Below are 27,986 nucleotides of genomic sequence, written 5' to 3'. Positions count from 1 at the left end.
GCCTGGCCAACATGGTAAAACCCTGTCTCTACTAAAATTAGCCGGGTATGGTACTGCATGCCTATAGTCCCAGCTACTCTGGAGGCTGAGACAGGAGAATTGCTTGAACCTGGGAGGCGGAGGTTGCAGTAAGCTGAGATCACACCACTGCACTCCAGCCTGGGCGACAGAGTGAGACTCTGTCTCATAAATAAATAAAATGTAGATGCCCAGACCCACCCCAGACCTTGACTAATCACTAAGGGTGAGACCCAGGAACATGCAATGTGAACACCCAGTGATTCTTACACATCAGTACAAGGCAGTCACCAAATTACCACACAACACAGAGATCACTTCAGTGGATCCTTTGTTCCATATTATTTTAACCAACCAAAGTATCTTGCCACAAAGAACCACAGTCAAGGCACAAAGGTAAGAGGAGGAGAGTCTGGACAAAGTCCTGTTGAGGTGGTAGGAGGAACTGAAATGCCCTCAGTAAACTGCAGATTCTTCTCTCAGTCATTTCTGTGAAGATTACCCGAACAGCAGATAATCCAAATTGGTTTAGTTTGGTTTGGCATGCATCACTTTTACCTTTTATGACAACATATGTACCCTATAAGTTGTTTATTTTGGCCTAACATGAAAATCATTTACATTCTCTGAAAAGGGAAATGGCAAAGGGTGAGGGATGGCAACAAACAAGCAAAAACCTGGCTTTTGTTAACACCAGTTCCAGGCCAGATGCACACAGGCCAAAGGAAGTTGCCTATCTGGCCCTTCCCTATATACCACCCTCTCCCACTGTCCTTAGGGTGAGAGAGACTCCACTACCTTTCTTCCTTTCTGGCTTGGACACCTTGGCCAGGTAACAAGGCTGACAATTTGGGGGTAGCTACTTAGTAACATTCTTTAAGGCCAGGGCTTTGGATACAAATACCCTTCTCTTTCCTCTAATACCTGACTCGCCTTTCCAAGTTCCCTTGGGAACACCGTGAGAGGATAGATGTGTCTTGCAGGATCTCTTCCACCTTGCCCCTGGAGAGGAGCAAAGTGACTGACTTATTGGTATAAAGAGGCAGGCAATAAGCCAACTCTGCTGAAGGCTGAGGCAGGGACCTGGGTTCTCTGCTTTCCTTTCAACCTCTCCTTCTCCCCACATTCCTACCTCTGGTCAATCCTACCCATAATGGCAATCTTACCTTTAAAATAGAAGACCAAAGAAACCTCCCCCCCTTCATTAATCTCTAGGAATCTGTTCCTTTAGCCCACTTCCCTGACCTTCCTTCTAGCCTTGTTGATGTCCAATCTCTGCCCTCAGAAAAACTCCTCAACATCTAGACCCATGAGAGCATCTGTCATTCATCTTTCTTGAATTTAGAGGTACACAGACCCCTGTGATCTACCTCAAGAAGCAAGACTATCCTGGGTCAAAGAACCCCCTAAAAAGATGTGCAGGGGTTTCTGTTTCCTCCTCTGGTTTGAGCAAGTCAGACCCTCACAGATTTTGTTTCTGGAAAAGCCTCTCCTTCCTTTCCAACCCGTCCTTGTGCAACAGAAAACCTGATGGACTCCAGGGTAGACAATCCTCTGGGAACCAGCTCCCTACCCTGACAGTTAGGAGGGAGTCACAGCTGTGCTGTCTCATCCAGCCCAGTCCTACCTCCCCCTCCACACAAAACCATCCTAGAAACCGAGGTGTTTCTCCATGATGATTCAGGATTGGAACCAGGTGGACACGAAGACGTTCCAGCAGGACACAGGAAGGAGGCCCGTAGCACTTGACCCTGCCTCACCCCAATTATTCCCACATCCCAACCTGTCACTCCCAATCAGTTGGGGGCCTGATGGTAAGTGGTGCAGCATTCTTCCGTCCAGCCCGGATGCCTGGGTAGAAGAGGGGCCAAAGTTTCTCAGTAAAAGTATCAGTGAAGGTATAGATATGAGAGCGGTCTGTGACATTGTAGAAAGACAGTGTGCCGGCCTCATAGTCTAGGAATATGCCTACCCGCTTGGGTTTCACTTTGATGTGCAAAGGGGTAAAAGGTGTGGTGGTGGCCGCATATTTGTCCCCATTCCATAGCCGCACCCGCCAGTAGCCAGTCTCAGGGAGTGGAGTCAACTCGCCCTTTCGGCTCACGGAGTCCCGGCATACACCCACTGCCCAGTGGGTCTTGTCGCCCACCTCCACCTCCCAGTAGTGTCGACCTGAGGTGAAACCCTCAGTAGCCAGGACGCAAGGATAGAAGGTGAAACGCCTTGGTGTGTCAGGGAGATCCCGGAGTCTTGTCTCCACGAACTTGACGCTCTTACGATCCTCTGACAGGACTAGGTTAGGATGAGCTGTCTCAGGGTCCAGGGTCACATCCGCTGGCGGGAGAAGCCAGAGTGGGGAGCTAGATGAGGATGGGAATAGCTAAATGCCCCTGCCTCACTCTTCCAGCCTGCCTTTACAGAGCCTGGTCCCTTAAAGGTCCCCAGAACAACACGGTTTGGTTAACTTTCTCAATCCATGGTGTCACCTAAGGGAGGGGAGAAAGCAATGGCTCACTTCTCACACTGACCCTAAAGTAAACAGATAATAATCTCTTGAGTCTGCAGTGGCTGGTAATGTAGGTTCCCGCCTGGTCCTCTCTTCATCTCCCTCTGACATTATCATTTATCTAACTACGTAGAGAAGTACAAGGTGTAGTCTGAGAGGCAGAAAAAATGGAAAGTGTTAAGAAGGATGCAGAGCAAGACAGCATATGGTCTAGGGATAGGGTGACCGACCATGTGTCATTGGCCTGGTTTATGATTATTTTTCCCCGCATATTCACATTAATATAATGACACTCCCTTTCAGTTTCTTTCTTTCCTTTTTTTTTTTTGAGATGGAGTCTCACTCTGTCCCCTAGTCTGGAGTGCAGTGGTGCGATCTCAGCTCACTGCAACCTCTGCTTCCGAGGTTCAAGCAGTTCTCCTGCCTTAGCCTCCAGAGGAGCTGGGATTACAGGCGCCCACTACCACATCTGGCTAATTTTTATATTTTTAGTAGAGTTTCACCATGTTGGCCAGGCTGATCTCAAACTCCTGACCTCAAGTGATCCACCAGTCTTGGCTTCCCAAAGTGCTGGGATTACAGATGTGAGCCACTGTGCCCGGCCATTCAAGGTTATGCAAGTTTACATGGTAAATTATATAATCACTCCACCCGATTTTTGGCAAATTATTTAACCTTTCTGGGCCTTGAAAAAGTATGCACCTAAGAGTAGGTAACACTTAAGGCTTCCTCTCACTCCAAGTTCTGTGACTTAGGGTGAGACTAAAAGCCAGATAAAGGGGTAAGTGGGTGGGAGTAAGAAAAGTGAGAGATGGGCCGGGCGCGGTGGCTCAAGCCTGTAATCCCAGCACTTTGGGAGGCCGAGATGGGCGGATCACGAGGTCAGGAGATCAAGACCATCCTGGCTAACACGGTGAAACCCCGTCTCTACTAAAAATACAAAAACTAGCCGGGCGAGGTGGCGGGCGCCTGTAGTCCCAGCTACTCGGGAGGCTGAGGCAGGAGAATGGCGTAAACCCGGGAGGCGGAGCTTGCAGTGAGCTGAGATCTGGCCACTGCACTCCAGTCCGGGCGACAGAGCGAGACTCCGCCTCAAAAAAAAAAAAAAAAAAAAAAAAAAAGAAAAGTGAGAGATGGGATAACTGAAACCCATATAAGGCAGGACCTAAAAGCTTTCTTCTCTCTAGTGGTTCCTTCTAGTTTCCTTTTGGGAACAACTCACCAATTAGCTGTTTAAGGATTTTCCTTAGGGCAAAGTACTGTCGGGGGAAATTGCTGAAGTTCTTTTCCAGCTCTATGGATACTGAAGTCACCTCCATGGTTTTCACCTTCTCACATCTAGGAGGGATAGGGAGATAGGGGAAGAAAGGGCAGGGTTAGGGAGAAGCTCCAGCCAAGTGACTATTCAGATGTTAACATCTTTAGAGAGAAATGAAAATTCTCCATCTTTCCACTTTCTTCCTCCTCCCTGAAGAGCTCACCTGTTGCTTTCTTTTACTAATCCAAGGAGAGCCTTATGATCCCGTGGACAGATCCTCATTTTGAGAGTGAGTCTCTGAACTTTCTAGGAATATTCCTATATTTCATGCAAATGGATGATTGCCCTCCCTGTTCTCCCAACCCCTTCCTCCTTCCATCTTGTTTGGACATAATTCCACCCACTGGCACAAGTAGAATCTGGTTCTGCCTTATCATTCTCCTTCTCAAGAAGTCCTGATGTTCAAAGGGGAAAAGGGATTATTATTCCCAATAATTTGTTCTCTACCTGGCATCATGGGTACAATGAACATTCTCCCATACCCTGCTCAGACACTACATGACTTTCCCAACCTTACCCCCAACCCAAACTCCTGACTGTACCCCTCCTCTCTAAGCCAAGACCTAACTCACTCAAAGAGATACAACAATCACTTACTTTTCCAGGGTACTTTTGACATCCTAGAAGGAAGGAGAAAAGAAAGCAGTATTGGTACTGGTATTCAGTGGTCCTGAAGGCAAAAGGTTTCCCCTCCTCCCAAAAGTTCCACAGCTATAAAATAGGCATAGGATAAACTGAGGGTCACGCAGTGCAAGAAGAGTTCCAGGGGGACCTGAGTGCACTTCTCCCAACCTAATCCCTACTTTCAACTTTCGGTCATCATGAAGCTTGGTCATTTATATCACTTCCAAATGATTTCTTTTATGCTTGTCTTTGCTCCTCAAGGATGCTGGGAGCTCCCTACAGGGGACAGGGATTGTGTCAGTTCTTTACTCTGGTCCCCCAGGTACCAACCACGTATCTCAGTCTCCTTGAGGATCAGTATAGAGTTCTAGACCGGTGGCATAGGAACAAATCACACATTCCTGTTACGGTTTGGTATCCCCTGGTCTTGCATTAGTTAATAAACATTAATAACTGGCCAGGCACAGTAGCTCACGCCTGCAATCTGAGCACTTTGGGAGGCCAAGGCGGGTGGATCACTTGAGATCAGGAGTTCAAGACCAGCCTGGCCAACATGGTGAAACCCTGTCTCTACTAAAAATACAAAATTAGCCAGGTGTGGGGGTGTACGCCTGTAATCCCAGTTACTCGGGAGGCTGAGGCAGGAGAATTGCTTGAACGCAGGAGGCAAAGGTTGCAGTGAGCCAAGATCACACCACTGCACTCCAGCCTGAGCAACAGAGCAAGACTCCATCTCAAAAAAAAAAAAAAGGAAGAATAAACACATTAATTAACTGTGTGCTAATACTGATTTGTGAATATTTGGGATCCAGAAGACAAAGAAGACAAATCTCTGTCCCACAAGGATTTCCCAGTTTAATGTAGAAGGCAGAACACACATACACGAAAGGACACAGGAACAAACACCAAGCAATACGTAACATAAAAATAAATGTACAATGAAGCCTCACTGATTCAAATGCTGGTAATCTAATCTGTAAGATAAAAAATATGTTCCCTACAGTTTTGCTAACACCATTCATTTACTGAAGAGAATAAAGTATTTCAAACATTTTAGAGGTATTATTGACATATACATAACAAAAGCAATACATTATTTAAACATAATTTCAGGCATACCTCATTTTATTGTGTTTTGTTGACACTGAGTGTTTTTCAGCTAGATGGTTTGTGGCAACTTGTGTTGAGCAAGTCTACTGGCACCATGTTTTCCAACAGCATGTGCTCACTGCGTGTCTCTGTGTCACATTTTGGTAATTCCCACAATATTTCACACTTTTTCATTATTATATCTAGTATGATCTGTGATCAGTGATCTTTGATGTTACTATTGTAATCGTTTTGGGGCACTGTGAACTGCATCCATATAAGACAAACAACTTAATCCATAAATATGATATTTTATGTGTTCTAACTGATTCCACTACCAGCCATTCCATCTTTCTCCATCTCCTCTGGCCTCCCTATTCCCTGAGACACACACAACAATATTAAAATTGTATCAATTAATAATCCTGCAATGGCCTCCAAGTGTTCAAGTGAAAGAAGAGTCTCATGTCTCTCACTTTAAATCAAAACCTAGAAATGTTTAAGCTTAGTGAGAAAGGCACATTGGAAGCCAAGATGGGCTAAAAGCTAGGCCTATTGTGCCAAACAGCAAGCCAGGCTGTGAATGCTAAGGAAAAGTTACTGAAGAAAATTAAAAGTGCTACTCCAGTGAACACATGAATGGTAAGAAAGTGAAACAGCTTTATTGCTGAGATGGAGAACATTTTAGTGATCTGGATATAAGATCACATGATTCTCTTAAGCCAAAGCCCAATCCACAGCAAGGCTCTAACTCTCTTCAGTTCTATGAAAGCTGAGAGAGGTAAGGAAGCTGCAGAAGAAAAGTTTAAAGTTAGGTAGGCTGGTTTAAGAAAAGAAGCCATCTCTGTAACAAAAATGTGCAAGGAGAAGCAGCAAGTGCTGATGCAGAAGCTGCAGCAAGTTATCCAGAAGATCTGGCCAAGATTATTGATGAAGGTGGCTACACTAAACAACACATTTTCAATGTAAACAAAACAGCCTACTATTCGAGAAGGTGCTATCCAGGGCTTTCACAGTTAGAGAGAAGTCAATGCCTGGCTTCAAAGCTTCAAAGGACAGGATGACTCTCTTATTAGAAGCAAGGGCAGCTGGTGAGTTTAAGTTGAAACCAATGCTCACTTATCATTTCAAAAATCCTAAGACTCTTAAGAATTATGCTAAATCTACTTCCCCTGTGCTCTAGAAATGGAACAACAAAGCCTACATGACAGCACACCTGTTTACAGCATGGTATATTGAATGTTTTAAATTTAAAAAAATTACTTTCTGTAGAGATGGGGTCCTGCTATATTGCCCAGACTGGTCTCAAATTCCTGGCCTTAAGCAATCCTCCTGGCTCAACCTCCCAGAGTGCTGGGATTACAGATGTGAGCCACCGTGCCTAGCCTTTACTGAAATTTTTTTTGGGGGGATGGAGTTTCACTCTTGTCACCCAGGCGGGAGTGCAATGGCGTGATCTCAGCTCCCTGCAACCTCCGCCTCTCGGGTTCAACTGATTCTCCTGCCTCAGTCTTCCAAGTAGCTGGGTTTACAGGCGCCCGCCACCATGCCCAACTAATTTTTGTATTTTTAGTAGAGATGGGGTTTCACCATGTTGGCCAGGCTGGTCTCAAACTCCTGACCTTGGGCGATCCACCTGCCTTGGTCTCCCAAAGTGCTAGGATTACAGGGTTAAGCCACCGTGCTCAACCCTTTACTGAAAATTTTAAGTTGAGACCTACTGCTCAGAAAAAAGATTCCTTTCAAAATATTACTGCTCATTGACAAAGCACTTGATCACCCAAAAGTTCTGACAGAGATGAAAAATGAGACTCATATTGTTTTCATGTCTGCTCATAGAACATCCAATCGGCAGCCCATGGATCAAGAAGTAATTTTGACTTTCAAGTCTTGCTTAATAAATATATTTCATAAAGCTACTATAAATAGTGATTTTTCTGATAGAACTGGGCAAAGTAAATTGAAGGCTTTCTGGTAAGGATTCACCATTCTAGATGCCATTAAGAACATTCGTGATTTGTGAAAGGAGGCCAAAATATCAATATTAACAGGCATTTAGAAGAAGTCTATTCCAACCCTCATGGATGACTTTTAGGGGTTCAAGACTTCAGTGGTGTAAGTAACTGCAAATGTGGGTTTTTCAAAGATTTTCAAAGAAGTTCTACTGTGAGTAAAATGCTATTAAACAGCATCACATGCTCAGAGATATCTTTCATAAAAGGAAGAGTCGAAAGTAAACTTCGTTGTTGTCTTATTTTAAGAAATTATCACAGTCACCCCAATCTTCAGCAACCACCACCTTGATCAGTCAATATTGATACAAGACCCTCCACCAGCAAAAAGATTATTATTCCACTAGGAAACCCAACAAATTAATGTGACTTGCTTTATCAAGATACTCACTTTATTGAAGTGGTCTGGAACTGAACCCACAATATCTCTGAGGCATGCCTGTATCCTTTAAACTATATTTCTGTTCTTTTTCAGCAGTACATAAATCAAATTTCAGGACTTGAAAGTAATGATAACTGCATTTACAAATTTTTTATTGCATAGTTTTTCACTAACTCAGGCTAGACTTCCCTCGTTTCAAAAGAATGAATCTTTTCTTTGGAACAGATTAAGCACATAATTGCTGACGAGATAAGAACACGAAAATGATTAGAAGGGGATGGAAGAAATCAGATCAGCTTTTCTGTAGCAAAGACCCTTTGAGTACACCTGGCAGAAAGAACTGGATTTAGGGAAGCAGAGCAGAAGAATGAGTATCTCAGGCTGACAAAACAGCCTATGCAAAGCTACACTGCGCTCGGCCTGAGGGGCTATGCAGGGGCAAAGATCGAACCTTAAGCATCTCGAAGCCCGACTGTAAGCACTTGCCCTCCACCTCCGCAGCCAAGTGGGCCAGGTCACGGCGTTTGTCCCCAAGGTGGGCAGCATTTTCTCGGAGTCGCTGCAGAATGTCCTGTTCCTCTTCTTCTAGTCGTGAAAGCAACACCTGCTGCTCTTCATCCAGCCGCCTATGAAGCTCTTCAAACTCCCTTAAGATCTGCTGTCGGCGACTTTCCACTAGTCTCTGAGAAGAGGGAAGATGTTATATCAGCAGGGTCAGTGTGGTATAAGGAAGCCTTTCTCTCACCCACCATATGTATGAATTAACACAGACTTCCAGTTTCATTGAAAATGGTTTAACAAAGGCTGGGTGTGGTGATGCATGCCTGTAATTCTAGGCTAAGGGAGGTGGATTGCTTGGGATCAGGAGTTCGAGACCAGCCTAGGCAACATGGTGAAACCCCAACTCTACAAAAAATATAAAAATTAGCTGAGTGTGGTGGTGCATGCCTGTAGTCCCAGCTACTAGAGAGGCTGAGGCGTGATGATGGCTTGGGCAAAGAAGGTAGAGGTTGGAGTAAGCTGAAATTGTTGCACCATTGTACTCCAGCCTGGGCAACAGATAGAGATGAAAGACAGACAGAAAGACAGGAAAGACAAGAAAGACAAAGACAAGAAACACAAGAGAGACAAGACAGAAAGACAGAAAGAAAGAACAGAAAGACAGACAGAAAGAAAGAAAGAAAGAAAGAAAGAAAGAAAGAAAGAAAGAAAGAAAGTGAGAGAAAATGGTTTAATAAGACACGGAAGACATGAAAGAAAGACAAGAAAGACAAGAACGACAAGACAGAAAGAAAGACAGACAGACAGAAAGAAAGGAAGAAAGAAAATGAGAGAAAATGGTTTAACAGAACACTCATGTTTTAATCCACTGGAATTTCCTTCTGTAAAGAATGGCTCCATCACTATCACTCCCCTATTGATGATTTGGTAGTGAAGACCACTGGGGACATACATATATTTTAATTTAAGATAAAGAACTCAATAATATGATGACATGCACTATTACAGATATCAGAGATATCTGTGTTATTATCAACTGTAAAGTTCTAGTTAACTCAATTGGTCGAGAAAAGGAAAGTACAGGCTGAGCATGGTGGTTCATGCCTGTAAACTTAGTGCTTAGGAGGCCCAGGTGAGGGGATCACTTGAGGCCAAGAGTCCAAGACTAACCTAGAAAACATAGTGAGACCTTGTTTCAACTAAAATGAAAAAAAAAATGAGTCGGGCGTGGCAATGCACATCTGCAGTCCTAGCTACTCAAAAAGCTGAGACAAGAGGATGGATGGCTTGCCCCTGGAGTTGGAGTTAGTGTGCTGTGATTACTGCACTCCAGCCTGGGTGAGTGTGATTCTGTCTCAAAACAAACATGAAAAACAACGAAACGAAAAGGAAAGTACAAATACTAAAAAGTTAAAAATAAGATTGTCATCTTTTGCATATTGCAACACATCCACCAGATAAAAACCAGAGAACTGGGAAAATACAAGAATCAGTAAGAATTCTATGGGTTATTATAAAATATACATATGTAGATTTCAGGGCTGAACTTGTTAAATTGTTTCAAGTCACTTCAGAGAATTGGCAATTCCTACCCCAGGAACAGGTTACAGAAGTTTATTAGTAATTTAGTTTCTTGAAATTTGAAACATGCTTTCTTTAAGCCAGCACATAGACTTGAGCCTTTAACATTCCTGAAATTTGGTAATATAGGATTCAAACACCAGCCATAACACTTTCTGAGAATTATCAGTACATTCTCTCTTCTGCATCTACACTACAACAAATAGTGATCTCCCTAAAGAAAGAATTCCCCAAGCATCATGTGACTAATGGTGAAGCAAAGTGAGAAGCAGAGACTGGGACTCTAGAAGGAAGTGGATAGGGAACGAAAGGCAGGCCTGCGGGTGAAGAGAGAGTGGGGATGCAAAGCCAGGATGGGCCTGACAAGCGTGGCATTTGTGGATTCAAGCTAGTTCCTGGCAGAAGCTGACTAGCTCTTCTAGTTTAGGGCCACTTGCTGCTTCACTTTCCACCACTGCCTTCTCAGTGCACATCTGAATAAAACATATTCTCACATTTGCCCTCAATAAAACACAGCCTTTGTGTGTGTATGTGTGTGCATTCATGTGTGTTTGTTTAGGTAGGAGTGCAAATTTAACATTCATGACTGTGATAAATAAATAGGAAGCAAAAAGGCTCTTCCTCTTATAAACCAGTAATCTCTTCTCTTTTTTTCACTCTATATTTTAGGGCCGTGGTTCTTAATGAAGGTGTTATCACCCTCTGAGGATATTCTGGAAATGGGCACATCTTCTTGTTTTCCATAGTTGGGGGAGTCCCTGACAACGACGCTAGCACTCCTCCAATGACAATCCGGCATAGTGAACTGACCTGCAACATTTTCTAATGTTCTGCTGGATATTCAAAAACATAGGCCTGGGCTTGAATGCCATTTTACATAGTATAAACACAGAGTAATTCTTACATGGTTTTACCATACATAAATTTTTCAGCAATAGCTGAATAAAACACAAGATTATACTCTGTTATACTTAGAACTTTACCAAAAGTTATTATTATGAAAAATCATATCACCAAGAGCTAAGCTATTTAGTGTTTCAATCACATTGGCACACATCCATCTCAGTCTGAATTTGTATTTATTGTGTTGCTGATAATGACACATATAGATGCAAGCATATAATCAGCTACACTGTAGTGTAGTCATGCCCAAATATTACATACCACATTTTATCATCAATTATGTTTCATTATATTTGGACATGATAGACTCTTTAAAATTTAAAATTATGCACATAGGTTATTTTACCTGCAATTTTCAGTTCAGCATAATTACAAATTATTTTTAAAAGGGGCATTGAGTCTGATGAGGGAGAAGGAGGGAGAATTCAAATGGTCACAAGAGGAATGTTGGTGGTAGTTTTGGAGACCACTGACATGACAATTTACAATTTAAAAAAAACATGACATTTCTGTTTAAGCATTTAGAAGGTTTTAAAAAAGTATATTTCCATCTCTATTCTTTACCTTCAAGAAGGTGACCAACATGAAGAAGAAAGCTAACGACTAGCAATAAGCACCATTTTCATATTTTTAGATTTCTCAGAAGGCCTCTAAAAGAACAAAAAACTAAAAGTTCACATTTGTAACCAAAATTGGCTCAAATTTTAAAAATTTCAAATGCTTACTTTGCTGAAATGTATAAGGCACTAAGGTAATAATATTTGCTTTCTGATGAAATGTCATTCATTTAAAAATTCATGTTTCTATGAATCAAAACTTGTATTTAGCTTCTGGTGATCCCTACGTCAACTCTTAAAACTCATCACTTCTTTGGGAAACCTCTAAGGAGGCCAAACTTCTATGTTGTCTTCTTATGAACTTGCACCTGTGCATTTTGTGCCATTACTAATTTTCTCCACTTAACTTTAAGCTCAAGGAGGACAGGAACTGTGTTTTGGCTCATCATTGTTCCCCAGTGTCAAATACAGGGTTGGCCTAAACCAGGAGCTTAACAAATATTTACTGACTCACCAAGAACTAGCATTCCTGGTTTTGCCACTTACTGGCTTCATGATCTTGGACTAGTCACTTACTCAAGGTCCATTTCCTTCTGTGTAAGCTGAAGGTAACAATACCTACCTTAAAGAATATCTAAGTTTACCCCTACATCTTACTAAAGATGGCCTCAGGATTTCCTTCTGTCTCTTTCTCGTAGCTTTTCTATGTCTCACCTATCCCAATTTGGCCTGAACTCCAAGACCCTAACAACCCTATAAATCTGGAATGTCATGGATACCTAATGAATTAATGCATAGGACTCAATTCTAGTTATTTTTGTTACAAATGATAATTGTTCACTGTTCAACAGAAGAAAGATAAGACACCAAAATACCATGCTAAAAATAAGGCAATGCTATAAAAGAGGTGCAAAATTGTATGAAAATTAAGAACGCTAATTTCTGAAGGGTCAGGAAAGGCTGCATAGGAAGTGGCTTTCATCCCATCTGAGAGATGAATAAGATCCTTTGGTGGAGAATGGGGAGGGGAAGAACATTCTAGGACCAACATCATCTAGCATACTTAAGCTTACTTCAGTTTTAAGAATGTGGTTCTAATGTCATTGGATAGTTCTTCTGAGACTCTTGGTCAGCTCCTTTTCCCTTTCTCCCCAGTGAATCTTCCACATTCTCCTCTCTTCAAGTCCTCTAAGAAACTCCCATCCCTGCCTTCTCAGCAGAACGCCTCCTTTGCTGCTTTAACAAAAAAAGGAGACCAAGAGGCACGAACTCTCTCAGCTCACCAGATGTAAGATATTCTGTCTGTTCATCTCGTAAATCCCTCTTAATGCTTAATTCATGACAAGTAATTTAAGTACGATGTTTAATGACAATCAAGCCAAATAAAATACCATCATTTTTGAGAGAACTACATTGTTCTTTCTTTCTTTCTTTTTTGAGACAGAGTCTTCCTCTGTTGCCCAGGCTGGAGTGCAATGGTACGATCTTGGCTCACTGCAATCTCCACCTCCCAGGTTCAAGCAATTCTCCTGCCTCAGCTGCCCAAGTAGCTGGGAACTGTATACAGGTACGTGCCACCACGCCCGGCTAATTTTTTGTTTTTAGTAAAGACAGGGTTTCACTATGTTGCCCAGGGTGGTTTCAAACTCCTGAGCTCAAGCAATCTGCCCACCTTGGCTTCCAGAATTGCTGGGATTACAGGTGTGAGCCAGCATGCCCGGCCGAGAACTGCATTTTTCTAATGAAGTGGAACTGGTGGATTAAATAGTGTATAGTTAATACCCTCATAGACAAATACCCTTCGGAGCAGCCTACATGTGATTGCCTGCCTTTACCTTGAGCTCACCAGGCTTCTTTTCCTCAGAGGACTTGCAGCGAGTGATCTCCTGCAGCTTCTGTTCCAGGGGCTCCAGACACTTCTGCAGTTTTTCCTGAGGGGTAGGGAAGAAGTGGGAGAGGTGACATTTGGGGTTGACTGGTACATTTCTCATTCAGAGACAAAACCATTTGTTTTAAACCATTTTTTTTCCTAGCCATCTTTCCTAGCCTCTTGATCTGACTTCCTTGCCTGTCATTTGGGATGTCAATTTCCTACAGTCCCTCCTCCTGCTACCAGCCTGTCCACACCACCTTCTCTGCTCACCCAACTGCCCTCTTACTGAATCTGAGACAGCTGTCACCAACTCTGTGTCCTTTCTCAACTCTTTCCACTTTCTTACTGAGACAACTGCCTGTTACCATCAAAGCAACCTTCTGTAACCTAATATTTTTCTTTAAACCTGTCCTCCCATCCACCTCTATCCACCTAAAATAAAAACATGGTTATTATACTGTAAGTTACCTGAAATCTTGTTTTCAAGAGTAACATAATTAAGCAAAGTATATGATAAAATGTTAACACATTAATCTCTGTTCCCTTTATTCAAACATTTTCCTTTGTCTCAGCAGTAAGTTAAATGATATGCCATGTTTTTTTTTCTTTTTTTTTTGAGACGGAGTCTCGCTTTGTGACTCAGGCTGGAGTGCAGTGGCCGGATCTCAGCTCATTGCAAGCTCCGCCTCCCGGGTTTACACCATTCTCCTGCCTCAGCCTCCCGAGTAGCTGGGACTACAGGCACCCGCCACCTCGACCGGCTAGTTTTTTGTATTTTTTTTTTTTTTTTAGTAGAGACGGGGTTTCACCGTGTTAGCCAGGATGGTCTCGATCTCCTGACCTCGTGATCCGCCCATCTTAGCTTCCCAAAGTGCTGGGATTACAGGCTTGAGCCACCGCGCCCGGCAATATGCCATGTTAACCATTACCTGAAGAAGCTGCAAACAACAGAATGGTTCACCTTAGTCTGGCAGGTATCAGTCTCAAGCGATAATACCTATGCCCAATAACCAATGTGAAAACAAGGAGCATTCTGAGCAGGCAGGCAGAATGAAGAAATGAGACTTTTCAGTCCCTCCTAAGTTTAATCTTTTCCATGTGGTTTCATTCATTTATGAAAAATGATACCTTCCAAGACCACACATACCAATATTCACCCATAAGACTCATATGTATTGCAAAAGTCAGACAGAAATTTTAGGACACTTCTCACCATTGTTCTTTTTCAGGCTAGAGGACAACTGATCACACATACTGTGTGCCCCTGCATATGCAGCTCTGAGAACACAAAGTGAGCAGTAGGAGCTTAAGATCTCTACCTAGGGAGTATCTCATCCTCTGCCACTCCTCCTTTTTTACCCACACTGACATCATGTGTCTGCTTCCCCACCTTGTACTCCTGTGTAGCATCGTCCAGTGGCACAACGGTGTGGGCCCGGTGGGTGTGGGAAATTGCACAGATTAAGCATACAGCCTCCTGGTCCTCATAACAGAAAAGGCTGAGGGCCTCATGGTGTTGGGGGCAGAGGCTCTCATCCCGGATCTTCCGCTTGACGGCCTGGAGCTGCTTGGCAATTTCCACCATACTGCCTAGTTGCCGATTAGGTCGGAGACTGCGGTAGCGGGATGTCTTTCGACAGACAGGACAAGGGAAGTCCCTCTCTAGGTCTTCCCACCAGCGGGTGATGCAAGCTTTGCAGAAGTTGTGCCCACACTCAATGATGACAGGTTCCTTCAGATACTCCAGGCACACAGAGCAGCTTGCCTCCACCTGTAAGTTCTCCAAAGCCGCAGCTGTAGAGGCTGCAGAGGCCCCAGCCTCTAACAGACTTGTCTCTGCCATAATTTAACTTGGGAGTGGGGAAGAGGACAGAGAAAATAAAAATATTAATTGGAGGTGTTTTTTTTTTTTTTGCATCCCTGGCCCAACATTTATCCCTATGTTGAGTCCTAACTCCAGATTTGCCCCATCTTGTTATTCTCCATCTTCTCTTCCAATCAATTCAACCTCTTTGTTTCTCCATTTCCAAAACTTGTGACTCCCAGCCATCAACCCTTTTTCTTGTTAGTAAACTGACACACAACCCCCAATTTATCTATCTTGTCTCTTACCTCTGCTTTCTCTTGTTAGAAAGAGAAGCTTCCTTCAACTCTAGCTCAGCATACTTCTCCTGATCCAGGTTCATTCCACTTGTATCTTAGAACCAATAGTTCCAGACCACTGTATTCTCGTTTGACATACGTTTCTAATAGATAAGAAAGGAATCTGAGAAGTAAAAAATGTCATAAAATTATTAACATTTCTTAAATTAAGCATATTTTAAAGTTTAATGTTATAAGGGCTTTATGATGAATCCACTGGAGTCTAAGCTTGATTCTCTGACACTGTTCTCTCATTCTTCGAAATCACAATATCCAATCTTTTGGCTTCCCTGGGCCCACTGGAAAAAAAAGTATCTTGGGCCAGACATAAAATACATTGACACTAATGACAGCTGATAAGCTAAAAAAAAAAAAAAAAGTCCATGCATAACTTTTGTTCTATCAGCCACCACAGAAGGTCCATGCATAATTTTTATCAGCCACCACAGATAAGTAAAAAGAGTCCTCCCATTCAAAATGTTAGATACCAGTGTTCTAAAGGCTAACAAATGGAATGAATGAGGCAAAGGCAACCTTCTCTCTTCAGGAAAATCTGAAATTATTCTTCCTTTTATCCATCAGACTAGCCTAAAGGAAGTCTGCTCTCTTCTTGGAATGACATATTTCATGCAACATTCCATTTCTATTGTGTTCATTTGGACACTCAGAACTGCTGAAAACTGATAAATTATGGCAACTATATTAAATAGTACATTACTGAGCTCAGGCCAACAACTTCTTGAAAAGAGAGCAACAAGTCTATTTATAGTGACTGGAATCTTTCAATATAGCTATTGATAACTAACAACCTGGGCATACTGTGTCTCCAACTAATAGGTTCTGGAGTGGTTGGGAATTAAGAGACAGAAAAGAGGCAATGAGATCTCCCTCAAGTGCAGCCTCAGAAGAATTGGAAATGCATAGGAGAGATTTATAAAACACAATGCTGGTCCCCCACTCCATCCTTAAAACGTCGATACTTTTAGCCATGGGTAAGTTGATGTATCTATCCCCATAACCCTTTCTCCTCCCGACCCCCATCCTTCTCCAGGGACCTACTGGAAGGAAGGAAATTTGGTAGATCTATGTGCTGCGAGATAAGTGGCCATGTAATGAGATAGGTTAACAACAATTGTTCCTGTATATATTGTTGGCACACACAAATGTGTTTGATATGGAGTAGGAGCTGATAACTTCTTTGGACTTGAATTTCTTCTGTCAGCAATAGGAGAGAAGTTCAGTCAGATGATTTCTCTCTACCTGTGGGAATCCAACTTTGACTTGTGGTGACCCTACCCCTTCCTCAGTCTTTTACAAATTAGGTGGCCTCCTCACCTGAGATGAGTAGAACTGTATGCACAGTAAGGCACCAGGACAGATCTAGACTGGCAAATAAGTGGTGAAAGAAATGGGGAAAGGGTTAGGGAAGAATGGAGAGGACTCTAAACTACAGTCATAGTGAGACCTTGAGTGCCTCTGGGTTAGTCCTTCGTCTCCCTCTACTCCTTGTGTCTCAGCTGAAGGGCAAACTTCAGGGACGATCTCACTTTGTTTCAACCACTGTACAGGGTCCCACCTTGCGACCCTCTCCTGAGAGGTTGTCCACAACTCTGTCCCACCCCCGTCTCCATCTTCTTCCGCCAGATCTGGGGCAGGGGGATTGCAGAGGGGAAAGAGGAAACATAGTGGCTGGCAGAATAGGGAGGGATGCGTGTCCAGGTGAGGAAGAGGTGTGACGTGAAGGTGGGATGCCCGCCGCTATGACGCAGCCGAGACCCGCGGTGACTGCGTCAGAGCTTCACCCGGGGAGGTGAGCAGCAGCGGGACGGGGGAACGGCGGGGTAGCCAAGCAACGCCGGACGCGCTGACGTCGCCGGGGCGGCAAAACGTCCGCCCGGGCCCGAGGCGGGCGGAGGCAGCTGTGGTTACGTGCGGGGGGCCGGTGACGCAGTCGCGGGGCGCTGGGACGCGGCTTGCGGAGCCGGCCGGCGGGGGCAGGCCCCAGGCTCGGGCGCGGCGGCGGGACAGCACCTACCTTCCCGGCTTCGGGTCCGGGAGTGCGGGGCGCGGAGCCGCCGGAGCGCTGCCTCCCTCCTTCCTCCTCCCCTCGCCCCCGCCCCGCGGCGCGACACACAATACTCGCCGGAAGCGGAAGCCGCGCCGAGGCTCGTGTCAGTTGAAGCTGGGGTGTTGGCGGGCGGCAGCGGCCGGGTCTAGCGGTGACTGCGGGAGGAGGAGGAGGAGGGCTGGCGATGAAAACCAGCAGGAGGAATCAAGGACAAGAAGGGACCCAGAGGGGCAGGTGGCTGATATGCTGGCGTCCAGGTGACCCGAGGAATCCTCTGGAGATAGAGGCCTGCGCATGCGCGTGCTCGAGCGCTGAAGCCCATGGCCCGCAGGGCGCTGGACGGGCGCCCCGGCCGGCGAGGCTGTACCGTCCAGACTCCAGGCCCCGGCTCTGGCCAGGCGCCGCCGCTCCCCGGTGCAGCTGAAAGTCGACGAAGAGGGCGGGGCGAGGGCGGCTTGTGGACTTCCACACTTTTCCTCTCTTCGGGCCAGTCCGGGGAGAGGGTGGCTAGCTGTGGCGGCGGCCAATTACGTGGCGGACCTGCGGGGCTCAGCTGGCACGTCACTTCCGACTAGTGGAGTTTTAGACTTTTAACATTCAGGGATTAGGTAAGTTCTCCCCCCGGTAGACTTCAAATACTCTTTGTCCTGCCCCTGCTTGGCGAAGTTTACCGAAATTATCTACCTACCCCGCTGGAGTGGGAGTCGGGAGAGAGCTGGAACCGCGACTCTGCTGCTCACCTTTGTGTCCTTAGCTCCTTCGCATGGGGTCCGACCGCAATACGTGCGCTGGATAAACGCTTGTTAACTGGGTGAGAGCCCAGGCCTGTTCTTTCCACTCTGGGGCTGTGGCATGAGTTTCTCCGCAGGAGCAGATAGTGTTTGTGTAGGGACTGCGGACTTTTGCATTACAGCCTCCCTGCTTTGCTCGCTTGCTGCTGGAAGCTTAGCAGGTCTTGTGATTTTGGAGGAAGTGGGTGAGGTGATGAGGCAGGGAAGAGTATGCTGGGAGAGGTGTCAGGGGCCCGGGAAGAGGTGATGGGGCTGGGGAGGGGTTAGTAGTGGGTAGAGGTGTGAAGAGGCTGAGGAGGAGGGGTTAGTGCTAGGAGGGATGTGATACGGCTGGTAGAAAAGATAGCTTGCTCCGCGTCCCCGCCCCCAGCACTAGTCCTGGAGAACATTGATTAAAAGAGATAAGCAAATTTTCATGTACTCTCTTTGGTGAGAAAGTGCCCTAATTTCCGGTGTAAGTTGTGCTGCTGTTTACAAACACCCTGCATTATTTAACCTCTCATCTTGGGAGCCAGAAACTATTTACTTGTAGAAAATATCCAGTATCTAAGGTATAAAGATTTGGGATCACACATGCTAATTACAGTTGTCTACCTTTACTATTCCTTTTTTGTGCCAACAATTGAAGAAGATTAAATTTGAGAAAGTTACATTTGGTACCTTTTTTCACATTGCTATGTAGCCGTTAGGGATTTTAGCAGCAGCACTTGTTCTAATTCACAAGATGCCTCACTTGTAAGGGTAGTTTGAAAGCCACTAACTGGGCAGTGAGCCTCCTTAGCCTTGGCTTCGGAGGGAGAGTGAGATTTGGTTTTGATTTGTTAATTTGTGGCGCATAAGATGTTGATAACCCTCCTTTCTGGCGTTCGGTTTGTAAATAACCAGGAGGATTGTGATTAAGGAAATTAACAAGAGGAGGTCCAATTCTAAGGATTATGAAGAATGAGCTTGCCTAGAGACTGGTATTAAGGGGATTTTACGCTGAATATGGAAGGAAAAAATGGAGACTGCCTAGGTAAAACTATAAAATTATGAAGCGCAAGTAGTATGACATATAACAGGGCCAGGCAAATCTTTGCTGTAGAGAGCCAGAGAGGACATCTTTTTGGCTTTGTGGTCCATACTGAACTTTCTTCTTGCAGTATGAAAACATCATTAGACAATACTAAATGAAGGCTGGGCGCGGTGGCTCACGCCTGTAATCCTAGCACTTTGGGAGGCCGAGGCGGGTGGATCACCTGAGGTCAGGAGTTTGAGACCAGCCTGGCCAACATGGCGAAACGCTGTCTCTGCTAAAAATACAAAAATCAGCCGGGCGTGTAGCGCGCACCTGTAATCCCAGCTGCTTGGGAGGCTGAGGCGCGAGAATCGCTTGAACGCAGGAGGCAGAGGTTGCAGTGAGCCGAGATCGCGCCACCGCCCTCCAGCCTGGGCAGCAGCCATACTCTGTCTCCAAAAACAAAAGCCAAGTGAGCATAGCTGTGTTCCAGTAAAACTTTATTATGGATGCTAAAATTTGAATTTAATAACGTTTTCAAATGTCATGAAATACTCCCCTTGGATTCTGGCCCTCCCTCCACCAATCATTTAAAAATGTAAAAACCGTTCTTAGGTTTTGACTCATACCAACACAGGTAGTAGACCGTAGTTTGCCGACTCCTGACAGGATAATAATGAAATATCCAGTATTTTTCAAGCGATAGTAATTGGGAAAGTGAAAACAAGCTATAATCTCTTAATTTCACCTGTCTATTTACTACAGTAATAAAGGGGATCTGAGATCTTACCACAAATTTGTTATGGCCTTTCAAAGTTGCCAAGATTTATGAATGTGCTTACATTCTCTAAACAAGAGAGTCTATATTCCTTGTTTAAAAAGGATTACAGTTCAAGAAAAGTGGAATAACACCGAATTTTGATGTTGATTTATGCCAAAGGATTTTCAACACAGGAATATGCAAAAATGAATGATAATAATGGGATGTAATTAAACAAATTTTAAATATACATTTTTAATATTGTTTTTATATCAAGAAGAGAAAACAGCAATCTTGAAATGACTGAGTCATATAGAGCAAATGGGCATATAAGCAGTGTAGATAGGAAACTGGTTGAGGTCAGATATGATGAGATGGGAGGGATGAAGGTGGGGTTTAATTGTCCAAGACTTGTGAGATTCTTACTCATGAAAAGGCAATATATCTAATCATCCTCCATTTTTTTCCATTTTTTTATTATGAAAAATTTCAAACATAGAGACAGTCTTCAGCTTGCTTTTTATACTTTATAGTGGCTATCTTTTATTGTTCCAGTTTGGTGACATAGAGCTACCTCACTCTTTTTCAAGTCTGCATTATTCATTTTGTAGACATGATTTACTCAACAATTTTGAGTAGACATTTAAGGTTCTTTCCACATCTTATTAAATAAAGGCTATGGAGAACATCCTTGCAAATATATCTTTAGATTGTCGTGCCATTATATTAGTAGGATAAATTCCTGGAAGTTTGACTGCTGGGTTGGAAGGCATGGAAATTTAAAATTCTATTAGATTCTTCCAATTATCTTTCCGTAAGAGCCTGGCAAGGTGTCAGAGCCCTGGCACCGGGAAGTGGTCAACTCACAGGTTGGTAAAATGAATTTACCATACATACAAACAGTATAGGTTTGAAAAAAGGAAAGTTTATTAGAGAGGAAGAACTGAAACCGCCTTTGCAAAATGATGACTGAGACAGTGAAAGAGCTCTAACTTAACCAGCTCCATCTTGCTTCTAACCTCCAAGCTGTTCTTGTTCATTCCTGGGCGTAGGCTGAACTAACTTTGGGAGAAACTTAGTTTATAGTTTAAACAGAGAGGATAACAGCTCTTTCCCAAAGCAGACTTCCTTCTTACCTGAGGACTAGACTAACATTAGCCACAAGATTAGAATTTTTGGTTTAGGAATCATGCAGCTGGAGGCTACAAGATTCTGACCCTCCCCAAACTGCTCCTGTGATCAGTGCTTGAGGTATTTTGCAGACCCTGTACTTGATGGGTCAGCTGGCACTACCCAGATCAATAAACTGGCTCATCTTTTTTTTTTTTTTTTTTTGAGACAGAGTCTTGCTCTTGTCACCCAGGCTGGACTGTAAATGGCACGATCTCAGCTCACTGCAACCTCTGCCTCCCAGGTTCAAGTGATTCTCCTGTCTCAGCCAAAATTTTGAGTAGCTGGGATTACAGGCACCTGCCACCACGCCTGGCTACTTTTATTTTTTATTTTTTTGTTTTTATTTTTGTATTTTTAGTAGAGATAGGGTTTCACAATGTTGGCCAGGCTGGTCTCCAATTCCCGACTTCCGGTGATCCACCCACCTTGGCTGCCCAAAGTGGCTCATCTGATCTTGTGGCCCCCACCCAGGAACTGACTCAGTGCAGGAAGACGGTTTTGACTCTCTGTGATTTCATCCCTGACCAATCAGCACTCCTGGCTCACTGACTTCCCCCCACCCACCAAGTTATCTTTTAAAACTCTGCTCCCTCGTGCTCAGGGAGTCTGATCTCCCACACTGCTGGTTCTGCGTGAATTACTCTTTCTCTATCACAATTCCCCTGTCTCCAAGAATTGACTCTGTTCTAGGTAGGGGCAAGGTGAACCCCTTAGGCAGTAACAGAACACTGCAGAAGAGTGTAGTGGCGCGTCTCAGCAAGAGGACTGAGTATGCTGCCATGGATTTTTCTTTAGAGGTATTTATGAATCTTAAGGCAGGAGCTTAGGATAGTAAAATGAGTTTTGGCATGGCATTTCAGAGATATATGGAAATTTTAGTTACTTGTAAAAGTTGAAAGAGGCCTGGAACCAGACTTTAGATACTAGGAAAGTTTAATTACTTCTGAATTCCCAGAAAAGGAGTTTCGCCTCCGTCTGGCCCATGTGATGGTCACCAGGTAGTCTTTGTTCCCTTCGAAATTCCTCAGATAAGGAGCTTTTGTCTGTGGGGCCTATTCAGTGGTCAACAGGTGATTTTCCTTGCCTCAGTAAGGTTGCACCTATTTTGATCCACACCAGCCTATCATGAAATACAGTAGTCCTTCCCTTATCCTCACTTTCATTTCTCAAGGTTTCATTACTCTTGGCAACCACAATCTAAACATTTTAAGTGGAAAATATCAGAAATAATTCCTGAGTTTTAAATGGGCACCTAAACAATTCCTGTTTTAAATTGCACGCTGCACCATTCTGATGAACATGATTAAATCTTATGCCGTTTGCATCATCCCTTTGCCCAGTATCCACACTGTATATACAACCTGCCTATTAGTCACTTAATAGCCTTCTTGGTTATCAGTTTTACTGCCTAAGTATCACAGTGCTTATATTCATGGAACCCTTATTTTACATGATAGTGGCCCCAAAGTGCAAGAGTACTAATGGTGGCAACTTGGATATACAAAAGAGAAGCCATAAAGTGCTTCTTTTAAGTGAAAAGGTAAAAGTTCTTGACTTAATAAGGAAATTTTTAAAATGCGGAGTTTGCTAAGATCCATGGTCAGAACAAATCTTCTATCCCTGAAATTATAAAGGAAAAAGAAATTTTTGCTAGTTTTGCTGTCACACTTCAAAATGGAAAAGTTGCAGCCACAGTGCATGTTAAGCACTTAGTTAAGATAGAAAAGTCATTAAAATTGTGGCTGGGAAACATCACCAAAAAAAAGTTCCTATTGACAGCAGTTGGGTTCAGTACTATCAGTGGTTTCAGACATCCAGGGATCTTGGAACATATCTCCCAAGAATAAAAGGGAACTACTGTAGTCTGTTTTCCTACAGTAGTGCTATTGCTGATATTTTCATATTTTTAAAAATTTGCTAATATTTATATTTATAATCCTTAATAATTCCATAGCAGATCTTGTTTTGCAGGTAATTTTTTTAACCTTTTGTCAGTAGATAGGCATTTACTTCATTTCCTATTGATACTTAGTTGCCTCTTTTTTCTGCTACACAGTATTACAATAATAACTTTCTGAAGACATGTCATGTGCTGGTAGATTTTTGTGAAAAAGGTTTCTGGGTTGAAGGATATGGCATATTTCTAATTTGATGGATGTTGCCATATTGCTTTCTCAGTAGGCTGTTAACCTTTACATTTCCTTACAACAATGTATGATCATGCCCCCTTCCCACTTGCCCAGCAAAGATACATATTATTTATGTTATTTTTTCCAGCCAGTAAAGAGAAGTCGTAGTTACTTTTAATTATGTTTTCTCTTCCTTTAGTAATTTTGATTATGTTACTGTTTGCCATTCAGATTTGTTTTTCTGTGCATTTTCACTTCTATCCTTTGACCATTTTTCCTGTTGGATTGTTGATTTTATCAGTCTGCATACATTTGCACACATGCATGTGTGCTTGCCCTATCCGTGTGTCCATGCATGCAAACACACACACACACACCCCTACCTGTCCTCATTAAGAAATCCATCCTGACCTCGAGATTCTAATTTGCTTTCTTGGGTTTTCTTACAATATTTTTTATTCCTTACATTTAAATATTTGTTTTTAAAAATATCATATAAAAGGAGAATCTTAATTTTTCTCCAGAGCAGTGCTGTCCAATAGAAATACAATGGAAGTGAGCCAGGTGCAGTGGCTCACATCTGTAATGTCAGCACTTTGGGAGGCCGAGGTAGGTTGATCACTTGAGGTCAGGGGTTTGAGACCAGCCTGGCCAACATGGCAAAACCCCCATCTCTACTAAAAATACAAAAAAATTAGCCAGGCCTGGTGGCTTAAGCCTGTAATTCATTCCAGCTACTTGGGAGACTGAGGCAGGAGAATCACTTGAACCCAGGAGGCAGAGGTTGCAATAAGCCCAGATCGCACGACTGTACTGCAACCTGGGTGACAGTGAGACTGTCTCAGAAAAGGAAATATAATGCAAGCTGCTTATATGATTTTAGGTTTTCTAATTATAGCTGCATTAAAAAAGGTAAAGAAAAACACGTAAAATTAACTTTAATAATATATTTTATTTTACCAACCAACCCATTATATTTAAAGTATTATCATTTTAACATGTAATCAATTTTAAACAATTACAAATAAGATATTTTATGTTCTTTTGTATACTAAGTCTTTGAAACCTAGTGTATATTTTATACTTACATCACTATGTCTATGGTTAAGTGCTATTTGTGGGGCTCAGAACTCATACCTGAAAATATGGTGCTGTGGCATAGTGAACTGAAGAAACCCACAGTTCTCTGGGACCTCCCCATCCCCTACCTCCTCTCTCAAATAAGTTGAAGTTTCTTTATCTGCCTGAGATCCCACCAAGGGGAACTGTTGTTTTTTCTTGCCCTCCTTTGTAAGACCCAGAATGTACTCACACCTGAACAGACCCTTTCACCGTCAAAGAGAACTATTTACATGTTAATCTCTGTTCCCAGATCCATTCATTCTCCCTAGTGTCGGCTCACAGCAGCTCCTCCAAGCAGCGCAGAGTCCCCATTGCTTCACATTCTCTTAGTTCTTGGTGTTTTCAGACTTGAATTGTGGCCATTTTTACTGAGTATTTTCCATGATTACAAATGAGGTAGTATATACTATCCTATGTTTATAGGCCATTTGGTATTCTCTATTCTGAAACATCTGTTCTGCTCACATTTTTCCATTGAGTCATCAACCTTTTTCTTATAAGGAATTTTTTGTTTGTTTTTTAGAAAAAAAATAACATTCATTTCTGACAGTTCTGGAGGCTGGGAAGTCCAAGGTCAGGGGATGCATCTGGTCAGAGCCTCCTTACCCATGGGAACTCTGCAGAATCCTGAGGTGGTATGGGGCATCACATGGCAAAGGAGCAGAGCATGCTGGCTAAAGTCTCTTCCTCTTATAAAGCCACTGGTCTAACTCCCATGATAACCCATTAATCCATGAACATCTCTTAAAGGCCCCACCTGTCAATACTCCCACATTGAAGGTTAAATTTTATCATGAGTTTTGGAGGGGACAGACATTCAAACCATTGCATTCTGCCTATGGTCCCCCAAACCCATGTTCTTCTCACATACAACTACATTTATTTAATCCCCATGTCCACAAGGTCCTAACTTGTTTCAGCATCACCTTAGAAGTCCGAAGTTCCATCTGTGAAATCAAAACAAGTTATCTACTTCTAAGGTACAATGGCAGGATGGGCATAGGATACACATTCCCATTTGAAAAGGGAAAAGGAAGCCAAAAGAAAGGGTTAACAAGCCCCAAGCAAGTCCAAAGCCTAAGAGAGCAGACATTAAATCTTTTTTTTTTTTTTTTTTTTTTTTTGAGACGGAGTCTCGCTCTGCCGCCCAGGCTGGAGTGCAGTGGCCGGATCTCAGCTCACTGCAAGCTCCGCCTCCCGGGTTTATGCCATTCTCCTGCCTCAGCCTCCCGAGTAGCTGGGACTACAGGCGCCCGCCACATCGCCCAGCTAGTTTTTTGTATTTTTAGTAGAGACGGGGTTTCACCATGTTAGCCAGGATGGTCTCGATCTCCTGACCTCGTGATCCGCCCGTCTCGGCCTCCCAAAGTGCTGGGATTACAGGCTTGAGCCACCGCGCCCGGCCTAAATCTTAAAACTGGGGAATAATCACCCTTGACTCTATCCAGCATCCCCTGTACTTGGAGGAGTTCCTTTTTTTTTTTTTTGTACAGACAGAGTCTTACTATGTTGCCCAGGCTGGTGTCAAACTCCTGGCCTCAAGCACTCTTCCTACCTTGGCCTCCCAGAGCCCTGGGATTACAGGCATGAGCCACTACGCCTGGACTGGAGGGATTCTTTATACAGTCTGTAATATGGATTTGTGTCCCTTCCCAAATCTCCTGTCGAATTAAAATCCCCAGTGTTGGAAGTGGGGCCTGGTGGGAGGTGATTGAATCTTGGGGGTGGATTTTCCCCTTGGTGCTGTTCTTGTGATAGTGAGTTCTTGTGAGATCTGGTTGCTTAAACGTATAGCACCTCCCCGCTCTCTCTCTTTCTCCTACTCCTGTCATTTAAGATGTGCCTGCTTTCTGTTCACCTTCGGCCATGATTGTAAATTTCCTGAGGCCTCCTCAGAAGCAGAAGCCACTGTGCTTCCTGTACAGGTCGCAGAACCGTAAACCTCTTTTCTTTATAAACTGAACTACCCAGTCTCAGGTATTTCTTTATAGCAGTGTGAAAACAGACACATACAGTCTGGATATAAGCTCTTTGTCCTTTGTATGTGAATCTGGATGTAGTAGTACAGTGCATTTAGTTTTGCTTCATAAGCATTTATTATGATTCCTGCATCTTCCTGTATATGCTTTACTTAAGTAAACAGATATATAAAAATGTTCCTTAGAAGATTTTTTAAATCTTCCTTTCCCCAACACATAACTACTATAATAAACAGCTACTTGCCTTAGAGACAGCTGCAGGTTTTACTATTTTACAACCTGGCCTTTAGTACTGACATTAGGCAAACGCAATGTTGTTTAATAGTGTCAAAGAAAATACTGAATGGTTTCCTCATAATCACACCAGAGATTTTCCAATTTGTATTGATAGTAGGGAGCTTCTGGTGATCTGGGCTAAGGAGGAAGAGTATGAAAATAGAATTCAGAATGTTTTGCTTAGGAATAGAAGTCCAAATGGATAAGACAAAAAAAGGGACCAGAGACAAGACTATCAGACAGGAAATGGATACTTAATGTGAATTGAAGGAATCTCTGAACTAGACTAAAAACCAAAACTACAAATGAGAAGTACAGGGAAACAAGGTGTAAGTGTGTGCTGAGCAGTAGCTAGAAGCTTGGTGTGGCTGTGACTGGGGTGCCTGAAAGGGCCTGGGCTTTGCAGAGGTGTGTTGGAAGGTGGTGGGCTAGGAGGTCCTCTCTTCCCTGCCCTCCTTCCCTCCTTCCATGAGGTAATGCATGCATGGAGTTGGGGATTGGCAGACAGGTAAGGACTTCGTCTGCTAGGAGAAAAGAGAGTGAATGGGAGGGTGGAAGTGGAACAGGAGGAGAAAATTACTTACACATGAAAACCCTGCAAAGTAATATAGCTATATCATGATATACACGGTGCTCCATGCTATAATTTTAAAAATAAGAGATTTTTGAAGTCAGACTATCAGAAGTTCAAGTCTAGAAGTTTAGTCCTTTACTAGTTATAACTTAATTCAATTTACTCTTAAGTTATAACTAGTAATTTACTAGTTATGTGACTTCAAACAAATTACCTTTTTAAACTTTTAAACAGTATATAATACTAGTGTCATAAAAGTGATTTTCTGTAAAGCAGTGGTTTAGTTAATGCCATATTTGTAATATGAAAGTTATTTATAAAGAGCTTGATAATACTTTTTATGATTAAAAAAATCACTGTCACTCATATGATTAGTATATTTTATTTAGGCTAACTGCAGCATCCAAGATGCATGGTGATGAAATTACAATTGGATTATGTCTGTATTTCTTCTGGAAAACAGGACTTGAATGCAAAGGCAGCACCAAGCAAATCTAGAGTAAAGAGTTTCAACAAGTAGTTTAACAAAATAGTTTCAGGCCAGAGATGATATATTTAGTGGAATTTCGAGAATACACCTTTATTTGAAGTTTTCCTATATTGTTGTACTG

The 27,986-nt window shown here is 43.2% G+C and overlaps 1 protein-coding gene and 1 long non-coding RNA gene across 9 annotated transcripts in view; one reads left to right on the top strand and one right to left on the bottom strand.

The window, feature by feature from the left end:
* Positions 1 to 332: 332 nt before the first annotated feature.
* TRIM39 (tripartite motif containing 39) lies at positions 333 to 18,978 on the bottom strand. 8 transcript variants are annotated; one of them, XM_033219614.1, is made up of 10 exons: positions 17,542 to 17,652; positions 15,477 to 15,630; positions 14,755 to 15,214; positions 13,327 to 13,422; positions 8,401 to 8,631; positions 4,440 to 4,462; positions 3,747 to 3,862; positions 1,991 to 2,352; positions 952 to 1,020; positions 333 to 576 (listed from the first exon to the last, which is right to left on the bottom strand). In XM_033219614.1, exons 3-10 carry the CDS (start codon positions 15,205 to 15,207, stop codon positions 547 to 549), a joined length of 1,380 nt encoding a protein of 459 aa, XP_033075505.1. In that variant the 5' UTR covers positions 15,208 to 15,214; positions 15,477 to 15,630; positions 17,542 to 17,652; the 3' UTR covers positions 333 to 546. The 8 variants fall into 8 exon arrangements, with proteins under 8 accessions (XP_033075505.1, XP_033075504.1, XP_033075501.1 ...); XM_033219613.1 differs by having other exon boundaries at positions 333 to 1,020; XM_033219610.1 differs by lacking the exon at positions 17,542 to 17,652 and adding an exon at positions 18,315 to 18,978 and having other exon boundaries at positions 333 to 2,352.
* Positions 17,392 to 27,986, top strand: part of LOC117088426 — a 37,236-nt gene continuing 26,641 nt past the window's right edge. Inside the window, exon 1 of the long non-coding RNA XR_004439204.1 lies at positions 17,392 to 18,182. This is a non-coding gene — a long non-coding RNA (uncharacterized LOC117088426). The remainder of the gene's footprint in view (positions 18,183 to 27,986) is intronic.

The sequence above is a fragment of the Trachypithecus francoisi genome, unplaced genomic scaffold, assembly GCF_009764315.1.
Source record: "Trachypithecus francoisi isolate TF-2019V2 unplaced genomic scaffold, Tfra_2.0 Lachesis_group10, whole genome shotgun sequence".
Classification (NCBI taxonomy): domain Eukaryota; kingdom Metazoa; phylum Chordata; class Mammalia; order Primates; family Cercopithecidae; genus Trachypithecus; species Trachypithecus francoisi.
Note: the sequence above shows the minus strand (reverse complement) of the source record. Positions and strands in the feature narration are given on the sequence as shown.

What these genes read in the sequence shown, in the direction of transcription:
- TRIM39 (XM_033219610.1), bottom strand. Translation starts at nt 15,207, where the DNA reads ATGGCAGAGACAAGTCTGTTAGAGGCTGGGGCCTCTGCAGCCTCTACA. An exon ending in ATGCTACACAGGAGTACAAG is followed by an intron (nt 13,423 to 14,754) that starts GTGGGGAAGCAG and finishes CCTACCCCTCAG; the next exon opens with GAAAAACTGCAGAAGTGTCT. An exon ending in GTCAAAAGTACCCTGGAAAA is followed by an intron (nt 3,863 to 4,439) that starts GTAAGTGATTGT and finishes TATCCCTCCTAG; the next exon opens with ATGTGAGAAGGTGAAAACCA.